This window comes from Cyprinus carpio, chromosome B15 (genome assembly GCF_018340385.1).
Source record: "Cyprinus carpio isolate SPL01 chromosome B15, ASM1834038v1, whole genome shotgun sequence".
Classification (NCBI taxonomy): Eukaryota; Metazoa; Chordata; class Actinopteri; order Cypriniformes; family Cyprinidae; genus Cyprinus; species Cyprinus carpio.
In genome coordinates this window covers 17189229-17210177 of record NC_056611.1, presented here as the reverse complement: position 1 = coordinate 17210177, position 20949 = coordinate 17189229, and the positions used below count along the sequence as shown (strand labels likewise).

Genomic DNA, 20949 nt, shown 5'->3' with positions numbered 1-20949 from the left:
AATGCTTCATGGGATTGTAGTCCTTTTCTTCATTAAAGTCTTAAGTAGGTAGTCTTGTACCTTCGTCTTTTTGTCTGATTTTAAAATCTATTTTTTTGCTTTAAATTAAAGCTTGTACTGATGTGTTTCAGCTCCTAGCTGGCTGGTTTGGTTCAAGGTTTATAACTCTTAAATGAAGACTGTTTTTTTTTTTTTTTATCCTGATGGGAAAAATACTTTCAGAACCAAGGCCACTGAAAAAAAATTGCACAGATGTAAAAATACAGATATGTGCCGAATAAGCCTATAGCACTATTTAGTTTTGGTCAACAAATGTTTTCCTGTCCCTGCATGGAATTTGCTTTTAACATTCCGCGGAGCTAAGAAAATGCAGCAATTCCCTGATGAGTTCACATCGCTAGAAGTGGTGTGACAGCACTTTTATCCCACAGGCAGTAAAATCTTAGCAGCATCGTTTTCTCCACTCAAATAGTTATTGATGTTGAGACATGGTGATGTTCATGAGATTGTCCTGACACTGCAGTTTAAACACTGCTGTACAGCCAGGCAGTAAACCCTTAAACTGCTTAAGAGGCCTGTCATTCATCATGTCACGGGGAGACTGTACGTGCCTATGCCACAAAAGGCCTTTCAGGAAATAAACTTTCACTGCCTACAGATGGTGATTCTGGGGTCCCAGCAAGGCCTTGGCTCATAAAGATTGTGAGGCACCATCTTATTTCACTAGCTGTGTTTTTGCCCAGCTGCGGGCTCAGTCAGCGGGCTTTACGGTCACCGATGTAATTATACAGCAGCTTAGCAGCTCAAACAATGAAACAGCCTGTTCACCATTTACAGCCTCCCAACTCCCACTCATAAAATAATATGCCAAAATCAATAAGCTTCCAGATATGTCTCGGAAGGCTGATACATCTCGGCGAGAGCACTGGTCTGATGGAGCACAAATCCAACCTAACAAGCTGAGGGGGAAGAGAGGGGTTAATTGGGATGTTGGAGCCGTCCTTCAAAAGCTGGAGAGTGAACAGAATCAACCGAAGATGAATGAGACTGAGGGGGTGTCTTGATCAAGCCGAGACGGCATGACAACACAATAGCTCTCTGTCAGATGCACGTCCTTCTGCCACGAGTTTCCAGTTACAGGCAGCCAATCCTAATTATGTAGGCTAAATAAATATCTCTAATATTTGGAAATCAAATCAGATCTGATTATATGCATTAGTCAAACACTGTTGTATTAGCAGGGGAAAGCATTCGCCGTACCTGCCATACAATTCATGTCTTTATGGATTATGGACTCATATTTTGGCCTCATCTTGATGAGGGTTTTGTTTCTTACAAAAAAACAGCTTTTCACTTCATAAGATGTTAAAAGTCAGTTTGATTATTTGTGGATTACTGTGATGTTTTATCAGCTGTTTGGACCCTTTTAGTGCATTCAATTTGAGTGAACTATTTCTTTAAAATAAGCTATACCTTCAGTAAACCTGTTTTGCATACAAAACACAAAAAGCACTCTACCAGCATTTCTGTGGGGAGGATCAGACTACATCTGTCCGTGACAGGCCTCGGCGGCAGGGGGGCAGGACCATCTGACCCTCTCCAGACCTGACCATCCACAGGATCCATCTGCTCGGCCTGCGACTGACTCCACAGTACCATGTCACACACACAGGAACCCAGTCACAACCCTGCCAGACACAGCACTCTCTCTTTGTTTCGGCCTGTTTCTCATATTTATCTGCTCAAGTACACTCATGAAACAAACTAAATGTACTGTATAACATTACAGGAATGACCCATTTACTATTATCTCACTCACCTCATGTCACTTGTCCCTTCCGTCTTTCAACTCTCGTTCATTGACCTGATTGTGTTAAAGCAAACATTCATTATCGATATTAGGCTACTAACAATCAGTATACAGTACTATATATTGCTCAAAACTAGCGAATTAAAACTTTGTCAACAAGCAACAAACAACTCACAAGCAAAACAAACTTTACCTTGAGCACACACCAAGCAATTATGTCAGCCATGTTTGAAATATATTGCAATAAAAGTAAATTAATTTTAGCACTATATAAAATTATATTTAGGTTAAAAATTATTTCGTTTTTATGAACTAAATCATGGCTACCTAAAACTACAATAAACAAATAAAAATTATACTATACAGAAAGCTTTGGATTGTTTTTTGTAGTATTTTCTAGTCTAGACTAGTGCATGAGATCCACAAGGAGTTAAATGTTCATAAACTTTCTTGTGCTGTAAATCCTAAAGGCGGGTCTTACATTCAGCTGATCATGGTTACATAACTGAAACCGGAGAACTTTGAACTAATAGGAAAAAGAGGTTAAGGCAAGTTCGTCGTGTTTGTGTGTTAGAAGTAGGCTGTCTTACGAGAGAGAATTAAAGCTGGAAATGTCGTCTGAAGTGTTTGACTGCATCGTCATTGGCGCAGGGATCCAGGGGTCCTGCACTGCCTATCATCTGGCCAAAAACAAGCAGAAAACTCTACTGCTGGAGCAGGTCGGTGCAGTATACAGTATTTCTAAATCATTTGCATAGTCTTGTTATAATTTATTCACTTAATTCTAAATGACAGCATAAAACAACTGTTAGTAAATTTATAAAGGCAGAATGCTCACCTAATACACTAAAGTAAATGTAAGAGACAGCATTAATTCTTGCATACAGTATATGGACTGGACTTTATGGTAGATTTTTTTTTATTTTTATTTTTATCATTATTAAAACAAAGGCAAAGCAAGTCCAGTGGGATTATTATTACAGTATTCTTTGAATTCCTTCTTTCTCCCCAGTTTGTTTTGCCCCACTCCAGAGGGAGCTCTCATGGCCAAACCAGGGTTATACGGAAAACCTATGAGGAAGATTTCTACATACAGATGATGCATGAAAGCTATGAGCTCTGGGCTCAGCTTGAGAGAGAAGCAGGTGTTGAACTGTACAGGTAATGTTTGTAAGCATCTAAGTAAGAAGGCTGGATTTTATTTTTCCACAATGCAACATGCAGACGCTGTACAACCAAACTTGCAGACCCATAACTTTAAAGGAGCATTTTCATTCTAGTCCCTGAGCATCATCTATGGACCATGGGGTGCACTTGTATTTACAGTGTTTGTGAGGTGTAATGATCACGAGTGGATCAAGCCCACTCTGCTTCTATGCAGAATCAGACACCTTACTCTTTCTCTCACTGCTATCCATCTCAGCTCTCTGACGGATGGGTCCTGATGAGAGGCCACCTGTGCCCTTGAGCATCTCAGACACTGCCGGGCAGCGAGTGAAAAATGTGTGCAAGATTTTAAAGATTGCTGGATTTGTTCTCTTCTTTGTACTATTTAGATGAGACTTGCTTTCCAAACAAGTTACAGTTATTAAAAATATTACTGATTTGGACAGGATTAGTATTTATTTAGATGAGAGGGTCATTTGTGTGGATGTGGTGGTTATGGAAAGTCATTTGCAAACTGGGGTTTTGGAGAATAAATCTTCATTTTATGGAGTAAATGCAATAAAGTGGCTTGCAATTATCATTTAAGACCAGCATTAATGATTTCCTTTTTGATTGCGTAATGTCAGTCAGGGCTATCTATGCTATTGACTCATTTATTGGATCATAATTACAGTAAAAACCGTTCTAGTTCTAGTTTTAATGGCAAAGCTGAATTTCCTGTAGCCATTACTCTAGTCTTTAGTGTAACATGATCTTTCAGAAATCATTCTAATATGCTGATGTGGTGCTCAAGAAACATTTCTTATTGTTATCAATGTGGAAGATTGGTTTGCTATTTAATATTTTTATGGAAACTATTATTTCTTTGATGAATAGATAGTTTGCATTTTTTTATTTTTGCAATATAAATTTTATAAAATTATACTGTACATGTCTTTACTGTCACTTTTGATCAATTTAATGCATCCTTACAGAATTGAAGTATTAATTTTTGTTAACGGGTGGTTATAGATTCAGTACACCTTTTAGCTTTATTGATTGCTTTCTAGTTAAGATTATTATATAACAGACCAATTGGAACACAGTTTAGAGATGCTTTATTATACATAGACCTAGAATTTTTCTGTTTTGAATTAATGTTTTATTTAATCATTTAAATAGTTAGACAGTTTATGTTGTCAATTAGCAATGCAGTGCCCTCAGATTTATGCAGATATTGTCCAAAACACCACTTTGCCCAGGGCACTTCTAAGTATATTATTAATATAATCAAGAGATTGAATTAATTATGATGAAGATCCCACCTCACACTCTTACAATGGCTGTTCTGACTCTTTTTTTTTACATCAGATGGGATGTCGGCAGCTTGAACCACCAACTGTTATTTTGCCCATGCAGAAAGCTGCCAAAAAGGTCAAAATCCATAATAAATATTTGACAGGCAGTGCAGTGACAAATTTAGCTGTAGTTAAAGTGTTCAGCGAAGGTCAAAATAAATGAGGATGCTGCTATTATGGACATTCCTAACCAGGACGGGATTATATTTCTCATAGGACCCCCGAGGTAGTTGAGAAACAGTAAGGTTGTGAGAAAGTTCTATGCACTTTTGATACAGATGGTATTAAAATGACCTCAGCAAGGATCTTGCCCCACCATGATGTGACCTGCCTCTTTGCTATTAGGTACAAGGGCATTGATTAATGTGACATGGAGTCCTTCTTTCAGCATCCCCAATCAAACACACACACACACACACACAATGGGGATTCAGTCATAAAAATCTCTGATGAATGACTCGAACCTGTGAACTCATGCTGCCCATGCATCATGATGGCTGGCAGATGAAGTAGGCCTTGAAAAACAGTATCCACAGAAAACAGCACGACCATCTATCACACATTGTTGATTTAAAGCCTGTGTTCCCAACCTCTCATCCATACTGCCATAACTCCTCACATTAAGACACCTGCATCACAAGCAGGCGCAGATGGCACATTGCACAATTTATACATGCCTCTAAGCACTTCCACCTAAATCAAGGTACAGCTGTTTAACATGGTCATCTTATGAACTTCTCCTCACAGGCGCACAGGCCTGCTGGTTATGGGTCCAGAAAATGGAGGTTTCTCACGCCTAAAGGCCACAATGCAAAGGCACAAGATTCCCACAGTGTTCCTGGAGAAGCAGGAATTCAGCCAGCACATTCCCAATGTGAATCTTGCTGATGGGAACGGAGCGCTGATAGACACCATTGCTGGCGTGTTGTATGCAGACAGAGCCCTCCGAACTGTGCAGGTCAGCTGATCATGAACACTTCTGTACAAAAGTTTCAGATCAGTTAGATTGATTGATTTTAAAGGAATTAATGCTTTTATATTCAGGATGCATTAAATTGATCCAAAGTGACAGTAAAACACTTGTAATATAACTTCCTTTAGAAAAAATATTACTAATGTAACTTTGTATTGCATCATAAAAAGTTCTATTTCAAATAGATGTTTTTCTTTTTAACTTTTTATTCTTCAAAGAATCCTGAAAAAAGTGTCCCGGTTTTCCAAAAAAAATGTAAGCAGAACAACTGTTTTCAACATTGATTATAATAAGAAATGTTTCTTCAGCACCAAAATAGTGTTTTATTAAAATTATTTCTGAAGGATCATGTGACCCTGAAGACTGGAGTAATGTCTGCTGAAAATTCAGGTTTGCCATCACAGAATAAAATAAAATGAAAAATATATTAAAATAGAAAACATAAATCTATTAAAAGACAGAAATAAATAAATGAAAAATTCTAACTAAAACTAGAAAAGTTATTTTAAATAATACTGTTTATTTCTGACTAAATAGCCTGGGTACAAATAAAAATCTTCTCTGATCCCAGACTTTTGAACAGCAGTGTTAAATTAGTCATTTTCTTGTTTTAGTGAACCATTTTATTAAAATATTTATTTAAAATCATCTCTGGGAGGCTGTTGGAATGTCACACGTCAATTTTATTTTTAACTTGGCAACTCAAAGCTATCAGATGCTCATCTAATTATGTATGTGAAATGAATACATTTGCAACTGTTCTAAAACCCAGTTTGGACCGATTGCGTCTATCCGCATAGATGTATCACTGAAATGGATTTTCTCCTCATTGGAGTCAGTAGATCAATTTTAGCTCAACATAGCAGTTAAAAAAAGAGGCATACAAATGGGGAAAAAAAATTCATATGACATGAGTTTTAGAGACAATAAAGGGAAGGCATTTTTTTGAAATGTCAGATTCCCTTTTTGATGAGAAATGCTGTTGCAGTTAATAAAAGTATTATTTTTTATTCTCAGTTAAGCATTCAGTTTAAGCAAGTACTGTGAAATTCAGCACACAGTGGAAGTAAATCTCTTACTGTGTGAAAACTCCTAAACTTTCAATGTCATGAAGGCATTGAGCAATGTACTTTGTGTACATAACTGTACTTCAGTGTCGCCTTCACTGTGCTTTTTAAAGCTTTCAAAGATAAGATATGGCTGCAAACTAGCTTGTTAAAGGCTCCTTACACCCTATCTAGGGAATATGGCCATGCACTTTTAAACACAATGCCTTTCTGGATTCAATAAGCTCTGCCTACAGCAGCTACAGTGTGCAGTGATAAGCTCCCTGTTGGCTCTCACTAAGGAAACACTTTCATTATGTGTTGCCCGAATCTGACCAGCTTTTTCCAGTTTTAACTGATCCCCGCTGACATCCCTCTGTGTCAAATTCAGCCCCTGTTAAATTTTAACCAGTCTCTCCTCACTGCTCTGATTAGGATTTTCTGTCATAGATGAGGTGTTTTGAAGAAGTTTTGTCTATGCAGTAAAGTTGAGCATGCTGTAGTCAGACTGAAGTGATTTGAATCTGTTGGTCTCTGTGTTTTTCAGAGGCTGTTTCAGTCCTTTGGGGGTGTGATAAAGGACGGGGAGAAAGTGATTGACATCAGGCCTGGTGCAGAGGTCACTGTAACGACGGGCTCTGGAGTGTACAGTGGGAGGAGTCTGGTGATCACTGCAGGACCCTGGGCCAACACTCTTCTGACACACACAGGACTGCAGCTCCCGCTCAAGGTTCAGCTGACATCCAACCATCCCTCTTTCATTTACTCATCTATTCATTCATTCAATTAACTACTTATCTTTCTTTCCTCCATCCATTCTTTTTCTTTCTTCCTTTCATTCACTAACCTAATTTTTCTTTTTATTTCATCCATCCATATCCTAACTTTGTTTTCTTTCTTTCACATTATTTCATTCATTCATCCATCCATTTGTTGATTTCTTTCTTCACCTATTTAAATTTAAATTTTAAATTTAAACCTATTTACCCTCTTTATTTCATCCATCTGTTTATTCATTTACTCCCCTTTTTTATTCATCTGCCTATCCATCCATCTTTTTTAGTTTTCCTTGCCTACACAATTTCTTTCTTTCTTTCTTTGCTATCCAGCCATGTTATATTTTTCTTCACCTGCGTACCCTCTATATTTTACCAAATTTATTTACTTTTTCCATTCATTCTTCTATACATTTACTCCCCTTCTTTCCTCCAATCCATTTTTTCATTACTCTTACCTTTATTAATTTGTTCATGCATTCTTTCTTTCATTATTTCTTTCACCCATCCTTGTTACATTTCTTCCTTCACCTATTTATCCTCTTATTTTCATCCGTTTACTCATTCATTCTCATTTACAATTTTTCCATCCATCTATGGATTTACTTGCCACCTTTCTTTCTTCCATCCAGCCACCTATCCATGCATCCATCTGTTTATTCATTTACTCCCCCCTTTTTTCAACTGTCTGCCATCCATCCGTCCATCCATTCATTTAGTACTACTCACCTACACAATTTCTTTCTTTCTTTCTTTCTTTTTCTTTCTTTCTTTCTTTCTTTCTTTCTTTCTTTCTTTCTTTCTTTCAGCTATTTTCCTTATTTTATCTGATCCTTTTGTTATATTTTCACCTGCTTACACTTTTTCTATCCATTCATCCATCTATACATTTATTCCCCTTCATACTTGCCATCCATCCAATTTTTTTAATTTCTCTTACGTTTGTTTGTTCGTATGTACGTACATTCGTTCTCTTCCCCTCTCTCTCTCTTTCATTCTTTCTTCTTCTTTTCTTTAAAGGCGCCATGGAACAATATATCAGTGTGAAATGTCTGGGTTTGGAAAACAGGTTCTGAAAAATGGAAGCATGGGAATATATAAGGCATACTGACTATCAGCCATAGCTTGTGAAACACACACAGGCACATATAGATTGATCTGGATTACACCCCTAGGCAGAATGAAAAGTGAGTTATTTGTGAATGCACAGAAAGCACCCTATACTCACCTCCCAATCCTATAAACAGCTCCCATATTCTCCAGTCCACCGAGATCTCTTATTTGTCACACGCCACGAGAGAAGTGATGGAAAAAGAATTCTGTGTTAGTTAAACTCCGAATTGGACCTAGAATTGGAATTGCATTTTTTTAGGATAGCATAGGCTTGAAAGTCTGCGCTTGGGTGAGCACAACAATATATGAGCAATGAATTTGTGCACTGGTGAATTTTTATGGTCTTTGAATGAGAAGACAGACTGGACTATTCTGAGCTAGCGATTCCTTACTGCTTATTACATTTCCAAAAAAATTAAAAAAAATAATAAACCAAAAAAAAAAAAAAATTTTGTGTCATTAATTACTCACCCTCATGTCGTCCAAACCCACAAGACCTTCATTCATCTTTATACACAAATTAAGATACAGTATTTTTGATGAAATCCGAGAGCTTTTTTGATGCTCCACAGACAGCAACACAACTGAAACGTTCAAGGCCCAGAAAGGTTGTAAGGATGTGACATCAGTGGTTCAACCTTAATTATATGAAGCTACGAGATTACTTTTTGTGCGCAAAGAAAATAAGACTGAAAGGACTTTGAATCTCTTGGGTTTTTTTTTTTTCTGGGCAGGTTGTAAAGATAAACGTATGCTACTGGAAGGAGAAGATCCCAGGCACCTACAGTGTCGGCCAGAGTTTCCCATGTTTTATAGAGATGGAGCCAAAAGAGGGGGAATATGATATTTACGGCCTTCCATCCAATGAGTATCCAGGACTAATGAAGGTGAGTGACAGGAAGGATGTTGCTTTTAAAATAACAGGTTTGATTAAGGCCATGGCCTGGTGGTTAACTTTGTGGTGCTCAGTTTCAGGTCTTACTTGTGCCATTCTGGATTGTTTAATAAAATGAAATATTAAAAATATTTTTGTTCATTGAAATAAAGCTAAAATACAATAAAATTTAAATATTACATGCACAAAATTAAGAGAAAGGAAATATGGCATCTATCTGAGATGAGCTGTAAAATACTAAAACTAAAATAAAAACTAATTAAAGCTACATAAAAATAAAAAAATACCAAAAGCACTTGGGAAAATTAGAAAAAAAAAAGGAGAAAAAAAATGGGGGGAAATATCATTATGAAATTAATGTTTTTTTCAAATACACGTTGGACACAATTATTGGCACCCCTAGAAATTCTTATGAGTAAAATATCTCAGAAGTATATTCCCATTCATATTCACAATTTTGAGCACTCCAGAGTGATTATGAACATGAAATTATCCATCCAAGGCTTCCTGTTTCACAGAAATATAAATATGAGGGAAAACAAAGCCCAAATTCCCTCAATCATCCATCACAATGAGAAAAAACAAAGAATATATTTCTGATGTGCAGCAAAAGATAATTGAGCTTTACAAATTAGTGAAGTGGCTTTAAGAAAAGAGCTAGAGCAATGAAAATTCCCATTTCCACCATCAGGGCAATAATTAGAATTTCCAATCAACAGAAAATGTTATAAATCTGCATGGAAGAGGACGTGTCTCTATATCATCCTAATGCACAGTGAGAAGGAGAGTTTGAGTGGCTAAAGACTCTCCAAGGACCACAGCTGGAGAATTGCAGAAAAAAAGTTGAGTCTCAGGGTCAGAAAACCTTAAAAACATTGTCAAACAGCACCTACAGTACATCACCACATGTTGTTTGGGAGGGTTTCAAGAAACATTCTCCTCACTCATCCAAAAACAAACTCCAGCATATTCAGTTATCAGACATGACTGGAACTTCAAATGGGACTGGCTTCTATGGTCAGATGAAACTAAAAAATTAGCTTTTTAGCAGCAAACACTCATGATGGGTTTGGTGAACACAGGGATAAAAAGTACACCATGTGTACAATGAAATATACAGTACTGCTGTATTTTTGATGTTGTGGGCCTATATTTCTGACAGAGGTCCCGAACTTCTTGTTTAGACATATGGCATCATGGATTCTATCAAATACCAACAGATTAAAAAAATCAATAAGTGACTGACTCTGTTAGAAATCTTATAATGGGCCAAGTTTGGATCTTCCAACCGGACAATAACCCAAACACAAACCTCAAAAACAACACAAAAATGGGTCACTGAGAACAAAACCAAGCTTCTGCTATAGCCTATAGAAAATGAGTGTGGTGAACTGAAGAGAAGCACCACCAACATGGAGCTGGGAATCTGAAGGGTCTGGAGAGATTCTGGATGAAGGAATGGTCTCTGATCTCTTGCCAGGTGTTCTCTAACCTCATCAGGCATTATAGGAGAACATTTAGAGCTGTTAAACTGGCAAATATTGGTTTCAAAAAGTATTGAATAAAAGGGTGCAGTTAATTGTGGCCAATGTGTATTAGAGAAAAACATTTATTTCATAATGATATTTCCCCCCATTTTAAATTCTTATTATCCAATGAAATTAGATTTTTTAAATAAAAGATCAAAAAGATTAACAATGCCTGCTTTCCTGTTTGTCCAGTGTTTTTTATTTGAAAGACCACTTCTCCATGGAAACAATAGATATAGCCTGTTCTAAACCACTACATCAGTATGTACCACAGACCATTTCATTAATGCAATTGCCTGCCCACATCTCATAAAAAAGCCTCCAGAGAATGGTAGTCTCTGATAGTCCATAGTTTTCATTCTTTGTTAATTAATCCACAATTCCCTCGTGCAGCAACGCAACACACATCTCCACTCAGAGTTCGAGTGCATCAGATGCAAGCGCAAACAGGATTGGTTCTATAGCTCTCTGAATGGATCCATGGACCTTGATGCTTTTACAAAAGCAGAGAAGCAGCACTATCCTCTGGTCTCCTCTCCCAGTACTAATGGCCCGGTTTCAGTATGCGGGAGAGCCCAGAAGGAGTCTTCAGTCTCATCACACTTAGCAAGGCTGAATGGGAGAGCACAGATGGCTGTGTCATGTTAGATGCATTATGTCTGCTCCAGTCGCTGGAGCCTGGCTTCTGCACGTATATCTGCTGCTCCTCCAAGCATACCGAGCGATGGATCACAGATCCGTAATGTATCATAGGTCAGATTTTTTTTATGGATCATAGTGTGCGTGCATGTGTCTGAACAGGTGTGTTACCACATGGGCAGTGAGACCGAACCGGATGAGCGAGATAAACAGACGGATAGAGGGGACATCGATATTCTGGTGCGTTACGTCACCCGCTGTCTCCCTGGGCTGGTGCCAGTGCCTGCTGTGGTGGAGAGCTGCATGTACACGGTGAGGTGCTTCATTACTCGTCCTCAGGTGCCATCACTGTGTGTCCGGACCAAACTTTCATTCTCATGTGGAGAGAAGAAAGATATTTGAATGCATGGCTCATATTTTATTCTGACATGTCATTTGATTGAATGGTTGCTGGAACTGAACCAAGCCATTTATTTTGGTTCTACTTGGGTTTTAAATTGATTTTTTTTTTGTTCTAGACATTCAGAATTATAGCGTATCTTAACCAGACACACCTGATATTGTGACAAGCCATTAAAGCTATTTCTTCCATCCATGTAAATCTGACTTAAACAGATGTGACTACGACAGGATATTTTCTGGGTCACTTGATTTCGATATCTATTTCCCGTTCACAGTTAAATCTCATCTCTCTGAAGTCCTGTATATTGCAGTGAACATCAAAAAACCCGGAAAACAAATCTTATTTGTTTTAAGAATTTTAAAATTATGAATTACAGGCCTTGAAATGTCATTAAGATATATAATAATGTAATAGTATATCATTAATAATAATATTAATTAAAATATATAAAAAATATATATAGTATTGTTTTTAATTCATTAAAAATTTAAAACATTGAATCATTTACTGTAATAAAATTAAAATGGCTATCACAGTAATAAGAATCCTCATAAAAAATAATTTCTTTATAGATGCATGCTAACAGATACATGGTAATCAAATGAAACCAAAAAAAAACATTCAGTCATCACAAATGTCTGAAAATGTCATGGAAATTCTCTCTTCAAAAAAGTGATGTTCTGATTGGTTGTGATTGTGTCACATCACGCTGCGGTTTCACATTCAGTGTGGATGGACAAATTGCTTGTCATAGGAAACTTGTCGCATTGCATCTGGTTGGGACGTGGTGTTAGCTTCTCATTTAATGCATCAGTACATCAAAAAAGTCAGTTCTTTCAGAGCAGGTTTTCAGTTGCTCTGTAAACTTCTGCATGACCAAACAAAGTTTCCATCCAGATGGAATAATACAGACAGCTTACAAATGCAAGGTACAATCACATCAGTCATGAAAAAGGACAGCGGTGATGTAACACAACCTAAATCCTTTATAAACTGCCCTTGACTGCCCTGTCAGGATCTCCACAGAACGCCGGTGAGCACGCAGAGATAAAGTTCAGTATTAAAGCAAGAAACTGAGTGGAATCATATAAAACGTTTACCTAGTAGCATGATGCACAGAGCTGTCCTCTTCGATACCATCTACAGAACAACGTCTCAGTCAGCCAACCACAGTACTGATTATTTTCATACTTAAAAGGAAAAATATCAGGTGGCTCAAAATGAATCAAAAGGCTAATTTCTGTTGAATAGGTTTGTTAGTAGTCAGAAATTACATTTGTTTATTATTGTGAGATATTATTACAATTTCAAATACCTTTTTGGATTGGAATAGATTTTAAAATTTAATTTAATCCTATGAAGGCAAAGCTGAATTTTCAGCAGCCATTTCTCCAGTCTTCAGTATCACATGATCTTTCAGAAATTATTCAAATATGATGATTTGGTGCTTTTTTTCAGGATTCTTTAATCAACAGAAATAACTTTTGTAGCATTATTAATGTTTTTACCATATCTTTTGACCAACTTAATGCATTCTTGCTAAATAAAATGATTAATTTCTTAAAAAGAAAATAAATCTTACCAAGCCCAAACTTTTAATGGTATCGTACACCCCAACTAGACATTCACTTAGTGAATTTGTTCATTAGCAATTGCAGGCATGTAGTGGCTTATCTCTTAAGCAGCTTTTTAAATTTTAAGTTCAATTCAAACAGTGCTCATAATTAATGCCGCGTGCATGTTCAGAGTACAAAAAGGTCAAATATTTGCAGAAATAATTACCATCCAGTCTTGATGTTTAACATTTCCCTGATTGATTGTTTGTAGGTCACGCCAGACCATAACTTCGTCCTTGATTCCCACCCAACCTACGGCAACATCATCATCGGTGCTGGATTCTCAGGTCAGTAGAGCACTAATGAACTCTGTAAAACACAGCCACACGCGCTCACGTCGACTGGAAGAGCTATCCGAACTTTTTAATGAGGAAACGGAACAGGGCGCTAGTGAAGGACAGAAAGCGAAGCCCCCAGTGCGGGTGCTTTTTATCGTCTAATTAAAGGCGGTTGCTGGCTCCCCGGCTCCTGTGTGCTCCCAAACTTGCCTCTCAGGGGGCCAAAGGGCTCACCTGGCATTTGTTCCATCTGTTCCCATCACCTCCTCCTTAGACTAATTATGGGGCTAATTAAATTCCACTGGTAATCACTTCAGAAAAGTGCTGGTTAGCAGCATGGGGTGCGGAGAGTCGCGTTTGGTGGGAAGGGGTTAGAAAAATACAGTACAGCTGAGCACTACTGTGGCAGCACGGTATAGCTATTCATCTTGTAACGCTTTGTCCCGGTTAAAGGAGGTGTCACAGGAAGCATTGTGTGGCTGCCTCACTGTACCGGTACCGTCCCAATGCTCTGGCATGTCACGCACTAATGATTTATGACATATATTCTTCTGCCTTAATAATACATTACAACTCTGATAGGAGCGGAGGAATGCTCACTATTAACCTCTCCCTGCCTCTTCTCGTTTTATTGTCTGCCATAATGACAGCATTTCGCCTCCCCGCTGCTCCCCTGCCCTCAGCGCAGCTGTTGTATTTGCGGCTTGGGAAAAACTAAAGGGTGCAAATTGGATTCGTTTTAGGGGCAAACACACAGACCATAGCTTTTGGGTGGGAAGTTGCCCCTCTTTCCACCCAGAATTTGTCTCAAGCCAAGCTCTTAGCTCAAGGACCTCTGGTTGCCATGGATACCCAGTCACATCAGTGGGGTTTAAGGAAGAACAGAGACTGTCTGCTGGTCAGAGCCGTATCCACTCACAGCCCAGCCTTGCAGACTTCAAACAGCCACCCAATTCGCAAAGGCAAGAGCCGAGAGCGTTGGAGAAGAATGCAGTGCATTTTAAACATCTTACCTAGCTCCATCTCTGTCTTAAAGAGATAGTTCACCCGAAAATGAAAATTCTGTCATCATTTACTCTAAAAGTATGACTTACTTTCTTTTGTGTAGCACAGAAGGTTGTGCAGGTTGTACTTTTCCATGTAGTTACAATATAATAAATGGGGACTAAAGCTGTCAGTGCTTCAAAAAAAGACTGAAAAGTATCAAAAGCAGTCTCTATGACTAGTCCTACAATAGCTTTGTGTGAGGATCATTATTCACTCGTAATCCTTCCCTCCAGTGGACTGTTAATCATTTTGACTAGATCATTATATGTCAATGAGTTGAATTTGTAAACCAGGTCAGTTTTGTAAAACTGCATTTCAGTTTCTTTCACAAAACTGTCATATGGCATCAAAAGATCTTAAATATAGTGCATGTTTCATACAGACTTTTATGGTGTATTTACATTCCTTTAGAAGCAGAAGTCTCTGTTCACTGTAATTGCATGTAAAATATGGACATTTACACTACCTTTCAAAATTTGGGGGTTAGTAAGATTATACTTTAATTCAGCAGTGATCAACAGCATTAACTTGATCAAAAGTGACAGTAAAGACAATTCTAAATATATATATATATATATATATATATATATATATATATATATATATATATATATATATATATATATATATATATATATATATATATATATATATATATAAGCATAAAATGCTGTTCTTTTTAAACTGTGTATTCATTCAAGAATCCTGAAAAAAATGCATCACTGTTTCAAAAATATGAAACGGTTTTCAGCGTTTATAATAAGAAATGTTTTTTTGAGCAGCAAATCAGCATATTAGAATGATTACTGAAGGATCATGTGACACTGAAGACTGGAGTAATGATGCTGAAAAATCAGTTTGCTGTCCCAGGATTAAATAACATTTTTGAATAAATTTAAATAGAAAACAGCAATGTAATAACATTTCACAATATTACTGTTTTTACTGTATTTTTAATCAAATAAAAGCTTTTCAAAACAAGACTTTTCAAAAACATCTTTAAAAAAAATAATCAAACTGAACCCAAACTTTTAAATGGTATGTGTACATTAATCAAAATTTCTCCTTTTGTGCTCCAGTGAAAGAATAAAAGATATGTATGGAATTAAATATAGGTTTGTAATAATGACAGAATTTTCATTTTAAGCTAAAATGATCCAGAGAAAACATGTATGTACACAACAGTGCTATAATGAATCCTCTGACAGTCCACTCTCTTCAATAAGGGAGACCAATTTTCTTAATTTAGCATTTTGCCAAAACCTACCCAAAAGACAAATGTCCTGTGACAGCGGGTGTGATGGTGCCAGCATGATTTGAGGGTTTTTTCTCTCTCTCTCCATGCTCTCTCATGCAAAGGCTTTCTGAGTCAGACAGTGGACGACAGATAATGGCTATTTATAGAAGGGACGCTGTAGATTTCTGTGAGGTGCGCTTGCTTTTACCCCAGTGGATTGCATGAATGTAAACTCAATCCTATGATGATTCACCTCTCAGCAAATGTGATTTTTTTTTTTCTCTCCACAGGCCATGGCTTCAAGTTCGGCCCTATCATAGGGAAATTGCTCTCTCAGTTAGCCTTGGGGCAGGTTCCCTCATACGACCTCTCACCTTTCCGCATTCAACGTTTTCAGTCTCACGCCAGATCGTCACTTTAAATGCAAGAGCCTACAATGACAGCTACATTTAATTTAATAAAACAATGTTAAACAATGTCTGAATGTGAACTGTGCTATGTTAATTCATTACTAATTCATACATGCTTTATTCTGTAATATCAAGGCTTTGTCAAGTTAACATTAGACTAAAGATGTGCAAAAAGGAAATATTCTTTCCCACGGAATCCTGTCTAAATCTCACCATCAGTGTGTTGATGGTGTTGTGGAATTGTGCCATTGAAGTGATGTGCTTTCAAGCCGCCTTTTGTTACCAGGCTAAGAAGTTGACTTCCACCACCTTATTTCCCAATAATAGCATGTGAAATTATAAAAATACCATTGGCTTTATGTAGACATGGAGACTGCATATGTGCTAATTATGTTTCTAGGTAACAGCCTGTTTTATCTTGATTTCTGTGTAAAGTCTGGGTGAGTCTAACTGCTTTAATTGTCAATACCCTCCGATGCTGGTCACCAGAGTAAAGCCCGCCATGTTTCAGCATCTGCTACACTGACAAGGGAGCCATTAGCCTCCCGCGATGAGTTTCTAACAGTATCATCTGATATTGTCTGATTGTAAATGTATTCATCTGTGGCCAACGACATTAAAATTAAAGTGCACACTTGTCAGTTTTTATGATTTTATGCATTTCTCCTCCTTGACGGCTTGGAGAGAGCGGTCTGGCAGCAAACGGAGCGTACTGTTAAAAAGACATAAGCCGTTGAGCCATTTGTCTTGGTGAAGTCAGCATCATTTGTTGACTTGCTGCCTGGACCCATTTTCCCCTGTAAACATGTTAATCACTAATCGGGCAGCCTTTTACTCTAGACGTCCACCGGCACCATCAGGGGGAATGAGGAAATTATACAATGTGACAGCGGGTTACCGAGGGCCCATTCATCCTTCTGGCTAGAAGTTAGCATGCATTGATAGTATTAGTGTATCGATGGCCATATTAAAATGCCATCAAACATGCAGGAGCTAATGTTTACCACCTCTGATGAGAGCTAACCTGATGCCATGAGAGTGACAGGAGCTATTGTGAAGGCATTGAGGTTTAATAAATGCAGCTCCAGGCTTCTTTTCTGGCTCATATGCCTGGAAGGGTCATTTCCGTGGCTTCGGTCGAAAGGAGAGCTTTTTTTCCATGGAAAGTCAAAATAGCTCTCTGGCGCAAATGATAAAGGAGCTTTATAATGATCGGGAGAGAGAGAATCAGGCAAATGTGCTCTCTGAAACAATACAGGTGCTGGATGCCTAAAGGAAGACGTGCCTGTGCACAAAAGAATCCACAGAATCTGTGGACACTTGCTCATCTCTGTTACAGATAACAGATAATTCAGTAAAATCGTCCACTTGTGGTTTTGTTGTCCTAGAGAGTTGCAGCTGGATTTAACCGCACTTAACACTGGCCTCACTGTTTGTTAAAGTGACCATGAAGTGTTTTTACCATTAAAAAATATATGAAAAAAAAGTGTATGACATTGCTACTATGATGACTCAACGAAACCATTTTCTTATTTTAAAAGCACATGATGCACATATGAAAGCAATATAAAAAAATCTTTAACAAGGAAGAGGTCAATCAAAGGCTTGGGGTGGTAAGGTAATTTAGATGTTTTTGGAAAAGGAAAAAAAAACTTGCTCACTAAGTCTTCTTTGATTAAAAAACTATTGTGAAATAAATATCATATACAATTTAAAATTACAGTTTTTAATATAAAATATTATTTTATATGAAAATATAATTTCTGTGATGCAAAGCTGAATTTTCAGCATCATTATTCCAGTCTTCAGTGTCACATGTCTGATATGCTGCTTTGGTGCTCAAGAAACATTTATTTTTATTATTATTAATTTTGAAAACAGTTGTGCTGCTTAATATTTTTGTGAAAACCATGATATATTTTTGGCATACTCTGATGAATAGAAAGTTCAGATGAACATTTATTTGAAATAGAACTTCATTTTAAAAATATAAGTGTTTACACTCACTTTTGATCAATTTAATGCATCTTATATATATATATATATATATATATATATATATATATATATATATATATATATATATATATATATATATATATATATAAAAATTGTATTAACCTTTAAGAAAAAGACTCGCCATAAGACTGTATTCGATTTTGTAGAGTAGCAGTTAAAAGTCTGTAACATCCTGAATGTAACATTCTTTTCATAGCATCACAAAATTCATTTCAATAAACAGAAACAGAAATTTGTCAATGCATGCAATAGATAGAGGGTTAAAACAGAATTCTGATGCGAGTGTTTGCCATCAGTAGTAGATTTCACAGCACAGAGGAGGATGATGAAGGCAACCGTAACTCAAAGCTTGAGGAAATAAGTACAGACTGCTAGTCTGGAGCTTTTTTTTTTAAAAGCATTTTTTCTCATGCTGTCTTTCTGTTTCTCAAATATTGCCCTCTCCCAGGAAATGCCAAAAGATTGGCCTTCTGGAAGGTGTCAGTATATTGAGTTGACATGCACAAGGACGAAGAAAAGTGCACACTGACTGACAACAGAGTGAGAAAGGCATGCGTTGCTATGGTGATGAGTGATGTTTACCACACTCTGAAGATCTGGTCAGATTGGACAGGGGACAGTTTGATTTAAGCACAGAGCAGTCTTCCTCAACATGACACAACACATCCTCTCATCTAAACACAAAATCAAAATCAAGATCAAGATCAAGTTTCATTTAGAATGGTCATATTCTCTCTTTTACTTGATTTTGATTAATTTAGGCTGTTATTAGAGGTACATCATCAACATTTTATTATTTTATAAAAGGGCACAGGTAAACTGATGTTAATTCATTTAAAACAATTAGTTTTATTTACTTTTTTATTGAAATGAGAATAACACTCCTACTCTTTCAGAAAAATATATATATTTTAGATGTAACCATGTTTGCTCCTTTTTCACACCAAAAAAAATGCTAATTGCTCTCAAACAAGTGTGAAACTATTTTAAGATACATGTGAGAACTGCATACCCTTACAACAAGTACTGTGGTGTTTTTCTTTCTTTCGTTCTTTCTTTTTAACCATATTCATGTCCAAAAAGTATACCTCAAATAAGTTTTTATTTCCACTTACATTATTTGCAATGTATTGCGCTTTTTTTTTATATTTGCAGTTGGTCAACTAGGGTACCATGCTTAAGGAAAAAAAAAGTAGCAAAGTATAGTGAATGAGAAAAATACATGGCATTCCTTAAGCCATATTTGATTTGATTATCTTTTATGTTATGTTGTTGTTGTATTCATTTCTAATGATACAACAGTTAGTTCTGAAACTCAAATTAAATTGAGTGAGCAGCGTTTGATCCAGCAGCACTGGGAATTTGCTTTTTTTTTTTTTTTTTTATAAAAATAACAACTATTTTAAAATACATGTAAGGAAGCCATACTTTTAAAAAAAAGTACTATAAAGGTAATGGAGTAGCCTACTGAATTATTGACACTTTTAAGTCCACTGTCTTCTCCTCACTTCCAACCATCTGCACTTTTTCTATCTGCTCTTCTGTGCTGTCGGTGCAATTCATGGTAGATGCCACCTTGTCTTACATCCTTGTGTTTTTATTTGCCATCTGAAATACAGGACAAATGATGTTTACAGCGCAAACACTCCATTCATTTTAAATCTGTGACCCTGCACCTGCTGTGGAACCTGAAATCGAGTCTCCTGAGCTCAAAGCCGTGATGTTTTTTTGCCCCTGTGTGATTTTTATATCTACACATGAGTGTGTAATAAAAAGGAGGTCAGGCCTTCCTGACCCCTGCCAGTCAAACCCCAAGGTTTATCTAATGCTGCACACCCTGCCTCAGGAGACGCACATTAATTAGTGGCTGTCTACCAAAAACACTCGCTCCTTTAGACACCAACGGCAAACAAAATGCTCCATCCCTGGGGTAATCATCCTGCAGCACATCGGCCGCCCGCATAAACCCCAGAGGAGCTCTTTGCGGGAAGACATTGTGAGGGTCAAGAGGGCCAGGATTCATTCCAGCAGGAGGATCAGAGAACATAGCAGCGCAGACTATGATGACATCACCAGTAAAGATCAATATCCCTGGGTTATGACAGAGCACAGCAGTGTAGTGCCAGCATATGAGTCCCTTGGGGTTTTTTTTTTTTTTATTTCCTTTTTTTTTTTTGGACAGAGTTTGCCTTTGGGATACAGCTACGAATATTAAAAAGCAGTGAATTATTCTGGGGAAAAAGTGAAAATAAAAACCTGGTATTTGGTCAACTTTGTTACTGTATATGATGAGGAAAATATTGATTTAATCATTAATAATTAATTGTATTATTATTATTACATATTACATATACAACAATGCATGCAATTTACTTACTAAAAATACTCTTTGAAGTGACTTAGGAATTACACTACAAATTACAGTGAAATATATATATATATATATATATATATATATATATATATATATATATATACACACACACACACACACACATATACACACACACTGCATTACAGAGCTAGTGCAAGATGAACATTTGTGGAGAAAAAGTATATAAATGTTTTCTTTCTTTTCTTTTCTGTTTTTTTTTTTTTTTTTTTAGAAAATAAGCAGTTTGTTAGATAAGACCCTTATTTGTCAGCTGGGATCA

The 20949-nt window shown here is 36.9% G+C and overlaps 1 protein-coding gene across 2 annotated transcripts; it reads left to right on the top strand.

The window, feature by feature from the left end:
* Positions 1-2311: 2311 nt before the first annotated feature.
* On the top strand, positions 2312-16913 carry LOC109103238 (pipecolic acid oxidase). Of its 2 annotated transcripts, XM_019116614.2 has the most exons (8): positions 2321-2529; positions 2823-2971; positions 5062-5272; positions 6881-7063; positions 8957-9109; positions 11448-11597; positions 13516-13591; positions 16157-16913. In XM_019116614.2, the coding sequence occupies exons 1-8, from the start codon at positions 2422-2424 to the stop codon at positions 16285-16287; spliced, it is 1161 nt and encodes a 386-aa protein (XP_018972159.1). In that variant the 5' UTR covers positions 2321-2421; the 3' UTR covers positions 16288-16913. The 2 variants fall into 2 exon arrangements, with proteins under 2 accessions (XP_042595470.1, XP_018972159.1); XM_042739536.1 differs by lacking the exons at positions 11448-11597; positions 13516-13591; positions 16157-16913 and adding an exon at positions 11040-11400 and having other exon boundaries at positions 2312-2529.
* The last annotated feature ends 4036 nt before the right edge of the window (positions 16914-20949 follow it).

Excerpts from the sequence above, each read along its gene's own strand:
- LOC109103238 (XM_019116614.2), top strand. The coding sequence starts at position 2,422 with ATGTCGTCTGAAGTGTTTGACTGCATCGTCATTGGCGCAGGGATCCAG. Across the intron at positions 9,110-11,447 it reads AGTATCCAGGACTAATGAAG|GTGTGTTACCACATGGGCAG; the intron begins GTGAGTGACAGG and ends GTGTCTGAACAG. Across the intron at positions 13,592-16,156 it reads CATCGGTGCTGGATTCTCAG|GCCATGGCTTCAAGTTCGGC; the intron begins GTCAGTAGAGCA and ends TTCTCTCCACAG.